Raw genomic sequence first — 18,422 nt, 5'->3', positions numbered from 1 at the left:
TTGTAGTGCAGTGAAAGAAAATACAATCGTGTAATAATAGTACTTTAGTGTTGCATACATACCAGTGTAGCGTAATATACTGTGGTGCAGTTGAGTAGTGTATTGTTGTATAATACAGTGTAGTATATACTGTAGTGTTGTAATACAGTGTAGTGTAAGATACTGTAGTATCGGCTTACGTTCTAGTCCTTGGACTTTCCCTCTGCTCGTCCACAATCTGGAGGGTCATTCGTGCCGAATCAATACACAAATAAAACGCGACGTGAATAAACGCATTGATACATAAACCACAAGTTTGTTACCGTGGCGCGCGCCGCACCTGGGCGGGGTCACGTGGGCGGCGCGCGCCGGCCTCGCGGGGAGTCTCAGGTGCAGCGCGCGCCGCACGCAGTCGCACTTGCACGCTCGGACAGACGAGCCGACGGGACGGGCAGGACGGGCAGGACGGGCAGGACGGGTCACCCATCTGTATCCACCAGCAAAACCCACACTAGAGACACAAGCCCCTCTCTGAGACCGAGCGCAGAGCCCGACAGGTGAGAGAGAAGTTGTGCTACTTGTGAATTCAGCGTCACTTGTATTTCGGGGCTGCTTCGCCGGAGCCGCGGTGCACCGTGCTGTTGTTCCCGTTGTACTTCCTTTTGTGGTGCATTTCAAAGCACTGCAGTTAACACGGCGCTATATTGGCGCTGCATTGCTATTGACCCGGTTTGTGCTCTTCGACAGCAGCTCCTGTTGAGTTTATACTCGTATTACAACTGTATTCATGTGCTCATGGAGAGAAAGTCTTATTGGTGTAATCGCGTTATTATTGAAACAAGAGTATAATCACTTCATTTGCAAAGATGACATGACATGGAAATGATATATTTTTGAAGTGAGTCATTGTGATGGGATCGATACAATGTAAATGTCCATACGTCAGAAGGTACTTATTGTGTTATATTTATATAATTAGTATCCCTGAACCAGACTCTGCACGCTGTGTAGCTGATCTCTTACCCCACGGTGGTTAGATCTGCAAATTCACACATTTAGATTTTAGTTTCACATAGTAAAAAAATGCCTCTTAACAACTGGCCCTGATTCCTATAGTACTGGAACGGCCACAGTGATGATAACGATAAGGCCATACCCAGTGCATTGGTCACCTCTGCTCAAAACGCCAATGGAAATGAATTGGGATGAATGAATTCTTGATTGTGGTGTTGAGTTGGTATCCTGTGTGTGACGGTTTGTGCTGAGCGCTGCCTGTGCTGGTGTGGTTTCCGTGCTTCTCTGCTTCAGATGTGACTCTTGAACTTTGTGGGAGTGTGAACGCGGTTTGCAGCAGTTGCAAATTGATTTTACAGAGATGATGGACCGCAGACTTGTCACTGTGGTTCTGCAACTGCTGCGGTGTTCAGGTCAGCGATGAGACTGAAATAAAACGCTGGTCTGTTTGTGGGCAGGTCATGTTAAAACCCCTTAAAGAGGAGCTCATGACTGAAGTGCTACACATGGCTATTTTGCACCTACTCCAGTGTGCTGAGGTGCTGTGTGACTCACAGTGGGCAGGCCTGGGGGGGGGGGGTCCTGTCTGAGCTGTTGTATGCTCTGTCTTGTGCATTTGTGATGTCATCCCAGGTGAGCAGGTATCATGATTCATTATGAGTTGGCGCTGTTACCACACTAGGCTGCAGACTCCCCCAGGAGGGATGCTCCTCTTGGGAGAGCTTGGAATCTCCTCTCTTGCGTCACTCACTGGGCTGATGGACTGGCTCACCTGCCTGGGCTGGGTGTGGGATGCACATTTCGGGGGTTGCAGATGAGCTCTGGGATCAGGACCACTGCCAGTGGAGTTGGAGTATGTTTTTATTGCGTGGATCTGAGGCGAGATCTGTATCCTTCATCCTGAACTTTCATCTGTAACTCCAGATAGTCACATCTGACTGTGCTGCTTTACGGTAAAGGCACAGCAAAATGAAGCGCATGTGAGTCTGTGCAGCAGGCAGAGAGGTGGGGGTGCACTTACAAAGGCACAGTGCTTCTGGGACATTGTGTTCAGCCACAGCGTAGTAACTCACCTGCAGGATTCTGTCTCAGCAGGTCGGCTCAGTGGTGCATTGCTCACCCCAGCCAGAGCCCGGGGGGTGTGTGTGTCAGCCTGCCCTGCAGGAAACGCTGTGCTCTCGCCCACCAGTTTGGAGGAACAAGGAAGCAGAGTACAACACCTCCATGTCTAGAAAATGGGCTGTGTGTCAGAACTCCTGCCGGTCCCCTATTTCATTGATCCTTCTTCACCTAGACTCTGTCTCATGGTCCGTGATGATGTCAGTGCTGTGCAGTACAGTGAGTCACAGTACAGTGAAGCACAGGAAACAAACATTACAACAGGCAGGCATTATCAGAAGGAGGTTCCTCAGAGCCGTCGGGCTATGGGCACATGACTCGTATGCACACAGCCAGCAGATCAATCGATTTTCTGTTTAAACAGCACTCCATCGACACACAGCATGTCTCTAATGATTGTTTCTTAGTGTAACACTGTACCAGTTACTACAAGCCACCGTGGATCAAAGCATCCGGCAGATTAATGCATCATAATAGCGGCAATTTCTAATGGTTTTAAGGGAACCTGCCCTGAGAACTGATGCCGTATGGGGTTGTCTGGTGGTCGCTGGGACCGAGCTTGGTGCTCTGTGGTGGTGTGAGGATCCAGTTCAGTTCAAAAAGAAATCAATAACAGAAAATCACTTCAAATCCCCTGGGAGAGCAAGATCACTGTTTCCAGTAAACATTACCCTCGTCGTGCTGAAAATGTCCATGATTTTCCTTAATCTCTCAGCTCCTGTGGAGACTTGTCTGGCTTTGAGAGGGTGTCTCCTGCCCCTGGCTGTGCTGACAAAAGTTTGGAGGGAGTACTGTTATTGTTATGAGGAGGACTTTTATTGTATGTTACGCATAGAAAACTCAGATGGGTGGCAGTTGTCTCTGGTGCTACAACACCAGGCAGAGCCAAGCTGTTCTACATGACGGTGAGCCTGTGAGCTGGCCTGCAGCCTTGAGCGTAACTTTCAGACAGCAGAAGGTGGTATTTGTATCGCTATGTATCACCGAAGAGTCACCCTGCATTTCTTATCATTGTTGTGATTAATATTATCTTGGCATGATAAGAAGTGTTACAATAAAATGGAAACTTGAAGGTCCTGTAACTGATGCCGCTGTCTCACACAGGCAGAAGGACATGGGGAGTATTAGGGGTCAGAGGTCAACTCTCTCCCAACTGCAGCATCTTGTTCATAGCCACCCTGACCCGCTCCACAAAACAGCAGCTCTGTGTGTGTGAGTGCCTGATCTTGTGCATTTCATTTTGCACACTGTGTTGTATAGGAGACACCCACTTGCAGCCTGTTCTCTGCCAATGGCGAACAGTCAGTCAGCACTGTGACAGAGCTGAAATCTTCTGGATTGCATTGAGTTGGATCTGGAATTGAACAAAATCAATTTACTGCAACATTTCTCTCTTGTTCTCTCTCTCTCCCTCTCCCCCAGTCTTGCTCTTCTGCAGCAGTGTCACCATGCTTCCCTGCACTTGGGGCCTCACCCGTCCCATCAGCAATGGGAGTGAGAAATGTTATTTCCAGTAGTACAGCTATGCATGTGTTTCTGGCACATGCAGCACTGGCCTGAGGCCTGTTTAAAGCTAGAGGAGACACGCCTCTTACAGGTTAATCATCAACATGGAACAGTTGATAAATCATTACAGGGTGGAGTAACTCACTGACTCCTTATTGATTTATTTACTTATTTGTTAGTTTATTTCATGCGTTATATCCATGGGGGGGATAATTCACCATTCATCAATAATTGAAAGTGTTAAAGAGCTTTCATTGTCCTCTGCCCACGTTTTGCCTGGGTTGGGGAACCCTGAGGTTGTTGGCCTCTGTTTCTCTTTGCAAACAGTGCTGTTCCCCCTCTCTCTCTCTCTGTGTCTCTCTCTGTCTCTCTCTGGGCAGAATGGGAGAGAGCTTCACAGCCCTGCAGAGCTGCCAATTGAGCTGCTGATGGATGAACCATCAGTGGGCACTGCTGCACCTGTCCCCTGTGTGCGGTGCACTCTGGAGCCACACAAAGACCACTTGTTGTCGTTTGCCTTTCCCTTTCTATGCAGTTAGGGCAAGACCTGTGAGTTTATTTAGTGCAAATCAGATTGTGTGTTCCTTGCTGTAACTAAGCAGTACAGTTTTCAGGTGGGGTGGGGGTGTGCTAGTAATGAGCTTATTTACTTTAATCAAGCATTGGGGTCAGTTGCCTTTACCCAGTGGGTGGTTATTTGTGCAGTGTCTGCTTGTGTGTGCACTTTTGTCCTGTAATCAGTGTTTATTTTCCTTCATTAAAGTCAATTTCCATGTATAAAGCTCTCATCAAAAGGTTTCATAATTTTGCTCCTCGTTGTTTGAAACACCACGGTGTTGGCACTTTCAGTCTCCATGATGATTAAGGGGGGAAGGGAAATCAAAGTCAGATTTATTTGTTAACGTCTCAAATGTGCAGGGTATTTCTGTCGGGCTTTTTGTTTGCTTGAAATCTTCAGTTTTGCTGGCTCTTGTTCGAGTTTAGCTCTAGGAACAATGCAAATCAGTTGGCTGGTAATACAATCTTCAGCCACAGAAGCTCGGAGCAGCAATCCTGTACGAATGCTCCCAGAACAAACGAACACCGGAGAGAACTGATAGGGACTGGGTGGGCCTACATGAGCTCTGGCCCCCAGCAGGGATGAAGAAGCCCAGAGGGAGGCCGTGCCCTGGAGCAGTGTGTCTGCTGCTGTCTGTCCTGGCCGAGCTCTCCGTTATTTCACTGAACTCTCCCTGAAGGCTGGCAGGTATAAACAGGCCCAGTTAAGCAATTTCAACTCAGTTAGCAGCTCCTCTGCAGCAGGACCACTTACAAGAGAACGCACATTCTCACCCAGCCTTTGGGTGGCCGTCCCCAAGCTCCCTGCAGAAGTCCCAACTGGACGTCCCCCAGAGCGCTCGACTACACCACACTGCAGGTATAGGGACGCAATAACAGGAAGAGCTGGGCGATGCTGCCACCCCCTGAAGTGTTTTTCAGAGTAGCCAATCCCAGAGCAGTGTATCCGCAGCTCTGTTGTTTAAGAGCATGCCTGCTCTCGTAGGCAAATTACAACAGCTGTTTTTGCATGCACTCTGTGACGACTCTTACCTCCTGAGATGTCAACATCGATATTTCAGCTGCCTCTTTCTAAGCAGAGCTTCATGCTGATCTGTGGCTTAATGATTGACTACAGAGAGGAGGCCGCCAGCCTGTGACCAGAGCTGCAGTGTGTGTGTGTGTGTGTGTGTGTCTGTCTCTGAAATGAGGTAGAGCTGTGTCCAAATACCACAGCAGTGCTGCCACATTGTTTTAATTAAGGACTGAGATGTGGGGGAGTGTGGAGCTGGTGTTTCAATATTGATAGAAAGAACTGGCAATGTTATTATTTTTTATTGATGATCTCCTGTAAATGTGTTTTTAAATCAGGTTTCCGATTTAAATCTAAATGTTCTCTGCTCTCTCACCACTGAAGCCTATAATGCCCATTGAGTTCTTGTTCTTGACAAATTTATGTTTTATTGCATACTTACAAATTTCATTAGAACACAAGAAATGATAAACCTGTAAAAATGCTATGGAAGTTGATAGCAGACCGTGAAACCAAAATAAAGACTTCAAAAGCAGTTTCTAGAGCAGCGTTTGAAACTTTAGAGGAAGAGAAATGCCAGTAATAGGGTAATTTAATAACATAAAATGAAAACCATATAGCGCTGTGGCAATTACAGCTGAAGTGACCTGAGGAGGCTGTGCAGGGCGGTTGTGAAAGGTCCCACCAATAGAGTCAACGGCGCAGTGAGATCTTGCTCCTCTCTCTGCTCTGTCACTGTCTCTCCATGGAGCAGCTCACGAGGGGCTGCTGTCATTCTTCTTTTCATGTTTTATATGTTTGTTGCAAACGGTGCACACAAGCAACTCCTCTCATCACCTCCTACACCCCCCTTCCTCATATACGGTGGTTCTAAACTGCTTGAGCCCAGCAGTGTGTCGAGGGCACAACGCTCTGCCTGCCACTTTCCCAGAGAGTGGCATGTTTGGGGGAGCGTGGAGAGTTACAAAATTTCTAATTCAAATCAGTGGCTCAATCAATACATTATTGAGAAGTGATGAAGTAGGCTAAATGTTTGTTTTTTTAGTTTACCCCCTTAAATAACATTGTGCATCCAGAAAAACAAGTTCAGGTTATTCCTGCTGCTGCTGTTCTGTGGGATGTGTGTGAACTGGTGTAGCCCAGGCAGGTGTCTGGGTGGGGGCTGCAGAGCTCCAGGGGTGGGGCTCCTCTGGGGCAGCACTCCGACTCCCAGTGCGGAGCAGGCTGACCAGTCTGGATTTAGAACGGATCTGGGTGCTTCAAGATTGCTTCTGTGTTGTAGGGTCTTTGTACAGACTGGGAAACCTGCAGTTTTAATGCTGCATTACTATACTTTTTTTAAACTTGCAAAAACTGGAATTGAATAGTCTCCCTGTGCGAGCAGTCTGCTCTCAAGCCCTGTGTTCCCCTTCAGTGTGTGTTGTGCAGGTACTCCCCCACTGAACTGCTTACAGATACAGTCTGCAGGGACTTTTGAGATGGAAAAAAAGTAGAATTTTGCTCTGTTGTCATTAGCTGTTTTGATGCACTTCTGATATGTTTGACCTGATAGTGGCTGCGAATGGTTTCCTTGTTCCTTATCTCTGGTGCAGTGCTATCGTTTTGTCTGTCCTCTGTTTGTGTGCTTTGTTTGTTTGTGTCGCACTGCCCCACAGAGTGTAACGCAGCAGAGTCTCCTTACCCTTTCCATCTCCTCCTCCTCCTCCTCCTCCTCCTCCTCCTCCTCCTCCTCTCTCCTTAGTGGCAATGAAAGACCCTTGTCCATGTCACCTTTATTTTCTTCTTTAGGATTGACAGTTCTGTTGAATGGAGCAGGAGGTTCAGGTCTGCCTTCCTTGTGTGTTTGCTTGTCTCACAGTTGAAAATCACACTCTCCTCCAGCTGTACAAGGCTCCCACTAAGTTGGCTTGAAATACAGGGCTGGGGAATTTTAAGTCTCTTACAGAACCCCCTCATGCATACACACTCGCATTAACACACGTTTCTCCTGGTTTGGGGATCTGGTGGCACACAGCAGCAGTGTGGAGTGTCTATGGTGCTGTGCAGCATGCCTGCACTCTCCTGCCTGAGGGGGAAGAGTGATAAATGTGCCGACTTTGCCTGGCTCAGGCCTGCCCCAGCTCGCCTGCTGCACCTTGTTTTGTTTGAAATAATGACACAGGAGGGGCCTGTCAGGGTTCAGTCTGTTTATTACACTGCTGGGAGAGGGAACAGGACAGGGAGTCCTGGTCAGGTGTCCAGGATGGTGGAGAAGTTGTGGAGGCAAGTTGCTGCACAAAGTCAGCTTAAATTAAGGCATTTTGTTTCCCTGCAACGTAAATCGAAAAAGACACGTGGGACAATAAACATGCAGGGAAATCAAGGAGGTGTGGCTGATCTCTCCTCCACAAGCACATACAGGTTGACCTGTTTATCGCAGAGCTGAGAGAGGGAGACGAGGGTACGCCTGGGGCGAGTCTGTGAACCTAAAAACCCACAGTGGCTTCAGGCCAGCTGATAGGAGGGGGCAGGGCTGTTTTTGTTGTATGGTAGTGAGCACACCCTTCCCAGCAGTAACTCACCCCTATCAGACACACAGGATTGAGCAACATGCTGTGCTGCTTCAGTGCACATTTTGTTTATACTGCTGGATTTATTTAGAAATCTGACTTATTTACAGTCTGAATCAGCAGTGCACTGTTAATAAACGTCGGTCTCCTCAGTGTTCCTCTGTCTTGTTTTACGCCTCTTTTTCCATGGTTGTTTTGTCACAATGGGAAGGGAGCTGGTATTGTTGTGGGCCAGGCCTTCACAGATGACTGTTAATATCAGCCCACCGGAAGCTTGTTGATCCAGCTCCCCTGACACCTGTAATTAATACAGTAACTCCTGCTGTACCTGTTTGCCTTCAGTAGGAGTAAATCATGGGCTTCTGGCAGTTATCTTAATACTTCCTGTTTGTACCTACAACTTCCTAAACAAGACCCGTCATTTGAGTTTCCGTCATTAGCATTAGCATTGTTTCACAGCATATGTGCTGCATCAAGGTGTGAAAGTTGTCAGTTATTTGGTTTAAAATCCAGTACTTCCTATGGAAACTTTCACACTGTATAAATTCCGTTGGTTTCAAACTGCAGAGGTGTCAATGTAGAACGACCACTACAACAAAATATATGGCGTGCAGTCGGTGCCGACATTAATTTCTCAACTTGTTTGTTATAAAGCACGATTGTCTTAACTGTACCTATCCTCTCACTGTGTAGCGTGTTCATGCAGAGCATTTTCACACACTGCCGTGACATCCTTCATCAGTACCCGTACAGTTCAGTCCCATACAAACCTAATGGCGATACATAAATACTGAAAATAATACATAAGAAAAAGGGCCAGTTATTATTATCAACATAATTATTAACTAACATCAGTTATGTTGTTAATAATGATGACATTAATCATTACTCATTTGGAATGGAGTCATTTATTTCCAGAGAATATTTGCTCAGGGTCAGCCCACTGTTTAGTGATTATTTATTTAAGAAAAAAAACTTGCAAGCTTTTCTTTTAATACATTCAAATAATACTATATATGATTATCACTGGAAAAGATTTCAGATTTTTTTAAGTGTCTTCAATTAAGCAATGTGGTGCTCTCTTCCTCCTCCTCTTCCTCCTGTAAAGATCCCTTTCCTCAGGAAAGATGGAAAACAACCAAACGCAACCAGTCTTACTGATAGCGGCAGCCCTACACCGGTGTGACTGTAACAATGCTATGAGTTCAGCAGAATGGAAAAGCTGAAGCTCCTGTTCTTCTGTGTTGTTTTTTAAATATTATATCTTCAGGAAGGGGTCAAAGGGCACCCCTCAAAGGGACACCTCACCCCCCTGTTCTGAAAACAGTGTGAGAGGCATCCTGTGAAAGGAGCCAAGTCAGAGCTCAGTCTTTTAATCATTGAATGAAATATCACTGTTTGAACAGCATGTCTCTCTCTCCCTCCCTCCTTCCTCCTGTCCGCAGCGTGTGGGAGTTTCAGATGATGGCCACAGGGATGCACCTGTGAGCTGCTGTACGATGGCTCCCTGCCTGAGCTCTGCAGGAGATGGCAGCAGCAAGTGTCCTCATTGGAGACTGACCCCGACATAACCGCTTAACACAAAGGCTGACACTGAGCCCTGCTCAGCATTGGAAAAGTCAACAAATAAGCAAACAAACAAACAGGAACTTTCCTTTCCTTCTGAGCATGCTTGCCAGTGCTGCAGTGAGTTCGTCCCCTGACCTCTGACACCTGAACCATGCACTGCTGTGTCTCAGGCCTGTGGTCTCTGTGCTGCCTCCTGCTCACGCTGCCCCCGATCACTAGAGCCTCCCAGGACTGCATCCCGCGCAAGAGCATCCCATACCAGAGTAAGATTCACCCTCTCTCTCTCTCTCTCTCTCACATCTTTCTTCCCTCCCTCCCTATTGTCAGCTTCTGCAGCACAGTTATGTAATGTTTTGCATGTCCTGTTAACTTGGATCACAAGTTAAGCTTTCCCATCGAGGAGTTAATCAAGAACGACATTTGAGTTATGCCGGGATCTGAAAGTCAAGATGAATGTAGTCCGAGATCCTGTCAATGGCCAGTGATGCGTTTCCTCCCCATGTCCTGCTCAGATGGCAACATCAAGGTGTTCAGAGAGGAGGGCTACACCAACTACACCACCATGCTGCTGCGTGAGGACCAGGGCCTGCTGCTCCTGGGCGCCAGGGAGGCCATCTACGCCCTGGACCTGGACGACATCTCCCGCAGGAAGTCCAGCGTAAGACCGAGCCCGGGGGCTGCCTCAGTCGCACATGCTCTTCAGGCTGCTTACCAGTCGTAGACATTGTGTACGGAATCGTCAGTGTAGGATTACAGTCCCCATATTTGTGCTGTGAATCACACGTCTGCCATTACAGACCATGAAGTGTGAGGTAGAAAGTCAGGGAGCAGAAAGAAAACAGCGTCTGGGGAAAACTGAAAAACGTAACGGCATCTTTCTACTGTTTACAGTTTTGAATTGGGGGGGACCATGACCACCACTGCCCCCAAGTTTTAGAGGTTAAATACCAGAAGCAAAAGTAAATAATTGCATGGCCTGTGAATTCACAATGTCAAACAAGTGACTGCATATATTTTTAACACAACAAAAGTGGGGAATTAAAAAATGCTGTTAAACCTGCAGGTATTCCTGCTGACATCAACCCTGCTGTTTGACTCAATTCATAGAGGCCACAGCCCAGAGCAACTGCCATGGTTTGTGAACAAAACAGTGTTGTAGATGCAAACGCGGACAGGCACGTGCCCTCGCTGTGGGTGGTGTTTCTGGGGTCAGTGAACCCACTCTCTCTCCTCTCATTCACTGGTGTGCTGTTCTCTGTTCCAGGTGTACTGGAAGGTTCCGGAGGAGAAGCGGAAAGAGTGCACACACAAGGGCCGGCTTGAGGAGGTGAGGTATTCACATTGTCACACTAGCCTGCCCACCGCTGGGACAGCAGCCTCATCGACTGCCTCAGTAACGATGCCGTGCTGTACTGACCAGGGGCAGGTCTGTACTGACCAGCATCAGTCTAACCGATCTTTCCTTCCTCACGTCTCCTCCGCAGACAGAGTGTCGGAACTACATCCGCACTCTGCACAAGCAGCTGGGAGATGACGTGTATGTGTGCGGCACCAATGCATTCAGCCCCACCTGCGACGTCCTGGTGAGTACGGCTCGGCCAGACCACCTGCCCTCCCAGCCCCCGCAGTGTTACACAGCCAGCGTCGGCAGTTTGGAGTGGTTGTGTTTCGCTGAGTGCCAGTGTGCTGTCCCCTCTCGGCTGCCTGTGTCCTCCCTGCGCTGCTCATTGTCTTGTTTGTTTGTGTCAACAGAAGTACGAAGGCGGGCAGCTGAAGCTGGAAGGTAAACTGGAGGAGGGCAAAGGGAAGTGTCCCTTCGACCCCTTCCAGCGATACTCTTCAGTCATGGTCGGTACGTGTGCCTCCATGGATTCCTATTTTTCTGAGTTTTATTTTATTAATGTATTGGCTCTGAGCCTGTTATACCCTGCTGGAGAGTCTGGGGACACAGCCTCCTTACTGAATGCCCCTCATCTCTCTGCTGTCCCTCCCCTCCAGATGGGGACCTGTACTCGGCCACCTCCATCAACTTCTTGGGCTCAGAGCCAGTGGTGCTGCGCAGCTCTCATACTTCCCTAAGGACCGAGTTCAAGAGCTCCTGGTTGAATGGTCAGTCCCTCTCACTGTACACACTGTCCCTGCATGACTTTAAGGAGCACTCACCTAATTGAACTTCCTGTAATAGATCTTGTTTTGTGTGAAGTCTTTGTTCTGACTCCTGTAAGTCACTCTGGGCCAGGGTGTCTTCTAATAGATGATATCAATAATGATGATGTATTCTTGCACTTTCTTGCACTTATGTTGTCGCCTGGATAAGGGTGTCTGCCAAGAAATAAAAATAATAATAATAATGATAACTGCTGTGTCCAGTGCCAGTGTGACAGCCCAGTCTTTGTCCTGCGTTTGACCACAGAGCCCAACTTCATCTACATGGACGTGGTGCAGGAGAGCGAGGACAACGCAGAGGGCGACGATGACAAGGTGTACCTGTTCTTCAGCGAGAGCGCTGTGGAGTATGACTTCTACAGCAAGCTGCTGGTGTCTCGGGTCGCCCGCGTGTGCAAGGTAGCGCACCCTGCTCTGAGCCGGGCACAGGCCCTGCTGCCTCACAGTGACTTCCCGCTGTTATAGCTGCCCCAGAGGACGGGGTTTTTCTGTCTCTCTCTCTCGGGGTGTGTGTGTGAGAGCGAGACAGAGAGACAGAGACTCACTGTCTGTGTGTGTGTGCAGGGGGACCAGGGTGGGCAGCGCACTCTGCAGAAGAAGTGGACATCGTTCCTGAAGGCCCGTGTGGACTGCTCGGTGCTGGAGCCCAGCCTGCCCTTTGTTGTGCAGGACGTGTTCTTACTGCGCGCACCCAAATGGAAGGACAGTGTCTTCTATGGCGTCTTCACCCCGCAGTCGTAAGTAACCTCCCCCTTCTGGACTGGGAATGGCGACAGACCTGTGGCACCTTTTCTGACTGAGTGTGTCAATGCGTCTTCACCCTTAGGTCCTAGTTTTGTTACTTTGTTGTTGTCCGCTGTTTGTGAGACTCTGAGCAGTGCGCTCTGAAGCCCAGCCTGACCAAGTAACGCTCTCCCCTTCCAGGGGCTCCTCAGCTGTGTCAGCAGTGTGCGCCTTCAGTGTGCAGGCCATCTCTGAGGTGTTCTCCAAGGGCAAGTACAAAACGCCCATCACTGTGGAGACCTCGCACGTGAAGTGGGTGATGTACAGCGGCGAGGTGCCCGTGCCCCGGCCCGGCGCGGTGAGTGCCCACACACACCGCAGGGTTTCGGGTGCTTTTGAGCCCCAATGTGGGCTGGGGTGTCTGTATATGAAATAACTGCTACTACAGTGTGTTTACCCCTCAAGAACATCTGGGAGACTGGACTGTAAACTGTGGAATTGTACTAGGGTGGAGTTTCCCAGCTTCAGGTTGTTTTATTCCTTACAGTCACATTCAAATGAGCTTTATTGACACATTACACTGATTTTGCCAAAGCATGTACAAACGCACACATGCTCGACAGTGGGATAAGTGAGGTCTCGTCTGCTCTGGCCGCAGTGCATCAATAATGCGGCGCGGAAGCTGAACATGCAGCGCTCGCTGGACCTGCCCGACAACACGCTGCAGTTCGTGCGCGACCGGCCGCTGATGAACGAGGCGGTGACCGCGCTGGGCGGCCAGCCGCAGCTGGTGAAGGGAGGAGCCCAGCTCACCCGCATCGCTGTGGATCGCGTGCGTGCGCTCGACAGCCAGCTCTACGACGTCATGTTCATCGGCACGGGTACGAGACCACCCACCGGCTGTCTGTGTGTCTCGAGTCAGTGGCAGGCTGCGGTTCTGACGCTGGCTCTGTGTCGTTGTCCCACAGAGAACGGCTGCCTTCTGAAGGCGGTGAACTACGATGGTGAGATGTTCATCGTGGAGGAGCTGCAGCTGTTCAACCCGCCGGAGCCCGTCAAGACCCTCCGGCTGTCTGCTGCCAAGGTACGAGCTGCCCAGTCACCGGCTCTGTGTTTTTATGCTCTGTGTTTTATACTTTGCTTCGAAATATTGTGATACAATCTCCAGTCCAGCTGTACTAACCCTCCCCCTGTCTCTCTGTGCACAGGGTCAGCTGTATGCAGGCTCAGAGTCCAGTGCAGTGCAGGTCCCTGTCTCTGAGTGCGGCCGCTACAAGTCATGTGTGGACTGCCTCCTCGCCCGTGACCCGTACTGCGGCTGGGACCGCCTGGCCTCTCGCTGTGCACTGGTCTCCAGCGGGGACCTCCTCGCCCACACGTACGTACCCAGCCATTCCAGCCATCGTTCGTCGTGCCACCAGTGGCCTCTGTTTCCTGAACATGATTGTGATTTCTCAGCCTCACAAAGAACAAACTGCTGAATCCAGTCTGACTGGCTGTGCTGCCTGTCTGGGGCTGTTAAGTTTAAAAAATCAGTTAAACTCTGAGCCAAGCCACCCTGTGTCCCCTTCTCGTCATCTCCAGTGTTTAACTCTACACTCTAAATGCCTACAAGGGTTGTGTGAGTGAGCCATTGAGTGTATGTGTGTATGTGTGTGTGTGTGTGTGTGTGTGTGTGTGTACAGATCTGGGACTGACCTATCAGAGGGGACAGTGCCTGACTGTGGCCAGTGTTGGTCACTGCATGTGCTCAGCCCTGCAGCGATCCATTTCATTTCCATCCAGGTGAATAGATCTGTGTTTTTGTTTTGCTCTGCTGTAGGAGCCTGATCCAGAGTGTCAGACATGGCAACGCCTCTCAGTGCACAAACTCCAGTAAGTGCACAATTCTCATGTGTTTCGAGTCCTACTGGTTTTGCTTTCCTGTCAGTTATAAATATTATTGTCATACTCTGTTGAACACTGACATGGGTGTGAATGTTTTCCTCCCTTAAGAATACACCTTCATACCATTCAGTGAGTCGCTGACCCTAATGTAGCTCTTTGTTTCCTGTGTGTCAGTGAGGGTCCAGCAACCGCAGAACTACACACTGGTCCCGGGCAACAACATCAAGCTGGTGTGCCACCCCGGCTCCAACCTGGCACAGGTGCACTGGCAGTTCAATGGCCACCACCTCCCTGGCCCCAGCTCCACCTCCAATCCCGGGTCCAAGTACTATTTCTACAGCGAAGGCTTGCTGGTCTTTAATGTCTCGGCGGCAGACGTGGGGGAGTACACCTGCCGCTCGCTGGAGAGGGCCAATGGGCAGCAGTACGCACTGACGGAGGCTGTGTACCGCCTGCAGCTGGGTGTTGTCCGGAATCCACGGGGGAGAGGGGCCGGGGAGGGCACAAACTCCACCCAGACCCCCCAGCCCAGCGTCCCCAACCCCAAGACTTCCCCAGTGGACCGCAACCTGGTGCCGTCCCTCCCTGCCCCACGGACGGAGGAGCGTGCGCTGGTGGCCCTGCAGGTCGCCGTGGGGCTGCTGGCGGCGCTGCTGGTGGCCCTGCTGGTGTGGAACCTGTACCGTGGCCACATCCCACTGCCTGGCCGGGGCGCAGGGGTGGCCAAGCCCCGGGGGGTGGAGGGGAGCAGGCTGCAGGGGGCCATGGTGGACAACTCCACCCACCGCCAGGTGCCCTTCCAGGCCAAGGTGCTGCCTGAGGAGAAGTCCCAGGTGGATGGGAGCAGCTGCCAACCACTGGTGGACAACTACCGCAGCCTCACCAACGGAGAGCCCACCCCCTCGCCCTGCGTTCCCCTTGACGGCTTCAAGTACATCGACGACGAGTCCGAGATATAACCGCAGAGGAGCGAGAGGAGCAGCTTTGGCAGATTGTCCTGGTGTGTTGTAGTTTCCGTTTGAATGTGCATTCACCACTGGAGTACTGCTGTGCCACTGTGCCCATCCCGCCATAGACACCTGGGTGGCCTTCTGTATAACCCCCCTCCCCACACACACACATACACACACACACACACACACACACACACACTCTCTCCTGAGTGGCCACCTGTATAGCCACCCCACATGCATAAACTCCTGCATAGCCTGTATCACAGCAGACTAGGCTGCTCGGCCTGTTTTTAAGGATGCAGTTCCAGTTTGCAGAGTGCTGGGGTGTGCATTCCCAGTCTGAACTGGACCCTCACTGCCCTGCACTCCTGCCTGTGCTCTGAGACACACTCCGGACTTTGTCTGTGCCATCTTTGCAGAACATTAAAGATGATGTCAAGCTTTAATTGCAGTGCATCTCAAAAAACCTTTTCTTAATAACGTATCCTGATGGTGGACACCCAGTGTGGAGAACATGATTGTGGGAATACCAATGCCAATGCCTTAAGCCCCCAACCCTTGGGGTGAGGGGGTGACACACAGCTGTCAGTCATACCTGGATAGCATAACTCACGTCTGTATATTTTGTAAGTGTAGAGTGATAGTGGACTGGGTTTCAGAGCTACTGTTGAGAGACCGAAAGTGAACATCTTGTGGAAGTATATCACTTTGATGACTGGTACAAAAAGATATGTATGTTTTGCAGATTTTTAAAATGAGTGATTATTTTTTATATATATATATATATATATATAAAAACGTTTTTTATCCTGTTATTGTGTGTTGTATATTAGTATCAAAACTCTTTTGACTGCTCAGAGGATGCAGGTTTGAGGCAAAAAGTAGTTTTTTATCTCCACCAGCCCTGGTGCAGGAGAGCTACAGTGCAGTACAGCCGGGTCTTGAGAGTTCGATCCCCAGGTGTGCTACTCTCTGCGGTGACAGTTGGAGGCCATATATAACCCTGCAGGACTGATCTGTACTCCAGTGCTCACTGAGGAGCTGATTTCTACAGCTGAATGTGTTGCACAGTGGTGAAGGGGAGGGCTGGGGTTTGGGATTGACACACGAGCAGCTCCTGCAGGAGGGGAGTGCAGCATCTCTTCAGTGCAGTCCCCTTAGGAGAGCCCTGTGGTCTGGACCCCTCAGAAGGGCAGGACCAATGTGTGAAATGCATGTGGTGTACGGACCTGCTACTCTGCTCAGCCTGCTGCAGACCGGCCCAACTGGTTGGGCGAGCTGGGGGCAGGACCGGACACGCAGCGACTGTGTTAGAACGGCACCGAACAACAGTGTGTTTCTGCCGTGGGATTTCAGCTGCCTTCTCAGATCTCAGCGCTGGAGTGGCAGAGCGCAGATCAGAATTTCGCAGGCTTTGGCAACAGCCCTGGAAACTGAAAGCCTGACTTGAGAATGATTTACAGGGGTGTAGGAGCCCCAATTCCCTGAGTGGGTTGTGAGGAGCTTTTGTTTCTACTGCATTTCCAGCAAACTTTTTTTTTTTTTTCACCCTCAAATGTGTATAATTGTCTCATGATTTTTAATAAAGAAATTTTTACATCTGTGTTAATATTAATTGGTGCTAATCTGTTCTGCCCCTGCTGGAGTGATGTCTGTCTGGGCAGTGACCACTAGGGGCTGCCCAATGTCTGGCACAGGATTTATTTTTGTCTGATCAGCCGCTACCAATTCAATTCAATCTCCTTTATTGGCATGACAATAGTACATTGTTATTGCCAAAGCATTATACAAATTATAACAAACATAATATTTAAACCATACAGAAAATACATATATATACCACCCCCCACCCTCATACAACAAATATAACAGAACAAATTTCTGACAGTCACCAGGTATTCTGCCAGGCTGTAGTTTCGAGTGAGGGGCCTATAGCACTCCAGTTTGTTTTGTGTTTTAGTGTTGGTTTCCCAATGGGCCAGATAAGACTGTTTGAGGTGCATTGATTTAATGATGTATATTTTACCCCCTACACCACTTTGAAGAATTCTGTAATACAGTCCCTCGTGCCAAATGGAATCAAATGCCTTTTTAAAATCGATGAAACAGTGAAAAATATTTCCTTATTTGGTGGACATGTTTGTCTATGTGTGTAGGGTGTAAATATGATCAGTAGTGTGGCATTTTGGGAGGAAGCCAATCTGACTCGAGACACTGCTCGGTAAGGAAGGCCAGTATCCAGGCGTTAATGATGCTGCAGAACACCTTCCCCAGGTTGCTACTCACACAGATGCCCCGGTAGTTGTTGGGGTCAATTGTCTCCACTCTTATATACAGGTGTTATAATTCCTTTGTTCCAGGTCTCAGGGAAATACCCGGCTCTCAGTACGAGATTGAGCAGTTTCACAGGGTCTCCTGCTGCTCAGGGCTACTGTGTTTCAGCTCTGCCATGATCGGGGTGTCTAGGGGGCTCTGGTTGTCTTATTAATTTTTCGCAGATGGAAATCTGAGGGTTTTTTTGTTTTCTACTTTTGTAAAGGTTTAAAAAAAAAATCCAATGTTTTTGGATAGCAAATTCTTTATTTGTTTAGTTTAGTTTGATCCAAGCTTCCCAAAAAACATTTTGATTTATTGACTCCTCAATTTCATGGAGTTGTTTATTGATGTGTGCTTGTTTTTATGTCTGAGAGTGTTTGTATTTGAGTGTTTCACAGTATTTCAGGCATAAATCGGGGCTGTTTGGATAGTTATGTTTTTGAGTTGATAGCAGTCTTAGTTTTTTCTTTGTGAATTTACATTTGTCGTGGAACCATTTGTCTTTGAATTTATAATGTTATTTTTTTAACTTTTTTTAATTTTAATTTGTTTTTTTAAATGATTGTAATCATTTACAGTCTGAGTTACACCTGATTTTGACTGCTGATATTATGTTTGTGTAAATGTGTAGATCAGTGATTGTATTTCATTAGTGCCAATTGCTTCTCTGTATGTTTCTGTGCTATTTGAAGCCCATCTGTAGGAAAGGATTAGGTTTTACAGCTCAGCTCACAGGGCTGTGTCTGTGTGTTACCCTGCTGTGTTCTTTTTATGAACAGTGATTTGGCTGTGGACTGACAGGGGTTTGTGGTCTGACAGTGAATGCATTTATTAAGGAGGGATCTGTCTGTGATGCCATAGTCCACTGCACTGATCCCAGAGCTGAGCAGTAGGTGAATCTACCCAAATAGTCCCCTCCGCTCCTGCATTTATATACGCAGGGCCTGACTAGTTTTCTTCCATTGTTGTTTATTGCACAGTCAGCGTTGTTTCGGTGTAAGAATGAGGGTGTACAGAGGGGCCTGGCCCAATATATGGCTGTTGCCTTTTGTATTGATTGGCTGGGAGGGT

At 48.8% G+C, this 18,422-nt stretch overlaps 1 protein-coding gene across 1 annotated transcript; it reads left to right on the top strand.

The window, feature by feature from the left end:
• The first annotated feature begins 367 nt into the window (after positions 1-367).
• LOC136717822 (semaphorin-4E) lies at positions 368-16,639 on the top strand. Its single transcript, XM_066695347.1, has 15 exons — positions 368-536; positions 9,183-9,569; positions 9,819-9,964; positions 10,571-10,633; positions 10,791-10,889; positions 11,059-11,158; positions 11,305-11,415; positions 11,720-11,871; positions 12,037-12,209; positions 12,397-12,553; positions 12,854-13,076; positions 13,164-13,279; positions 13,404-13,573; positions 14,018-14,070; positions 14,257-16,639. Exons 2-15 carry the CDS (start codon positions 9,458-9,460, stop codon positions 15,039-15,041), a joined length of 2,460 nt encoding a protein of 819 aa, XP_066551444.1. The 5' UTR covers positions 368-536; positions 9,183-9,457; the 3' UTR covers positions 15,042-16,639.
• Positions 16,640-18,422: the final 1,783 nt, after the last annotated feature.

Source organism: Amia ocellicauda, chromosome 22, assembly GCF_036373705.1.
Source record: "Amia ocellicauda isolate fAmiCal2 chromosome 22, fAmiCal2.hap1, whole genome shotgun sequence".
NCBI classification, from domain to species: domain Eukaryota; kingdom Metazoa; phylum Chordata; class Actinopteri; order Amiiformes; family Amiidae; genus Amia; species Amia ocellicauda.
This window is presented reverse-complemented; position numbering and strand designations above follow the sequence as displayed.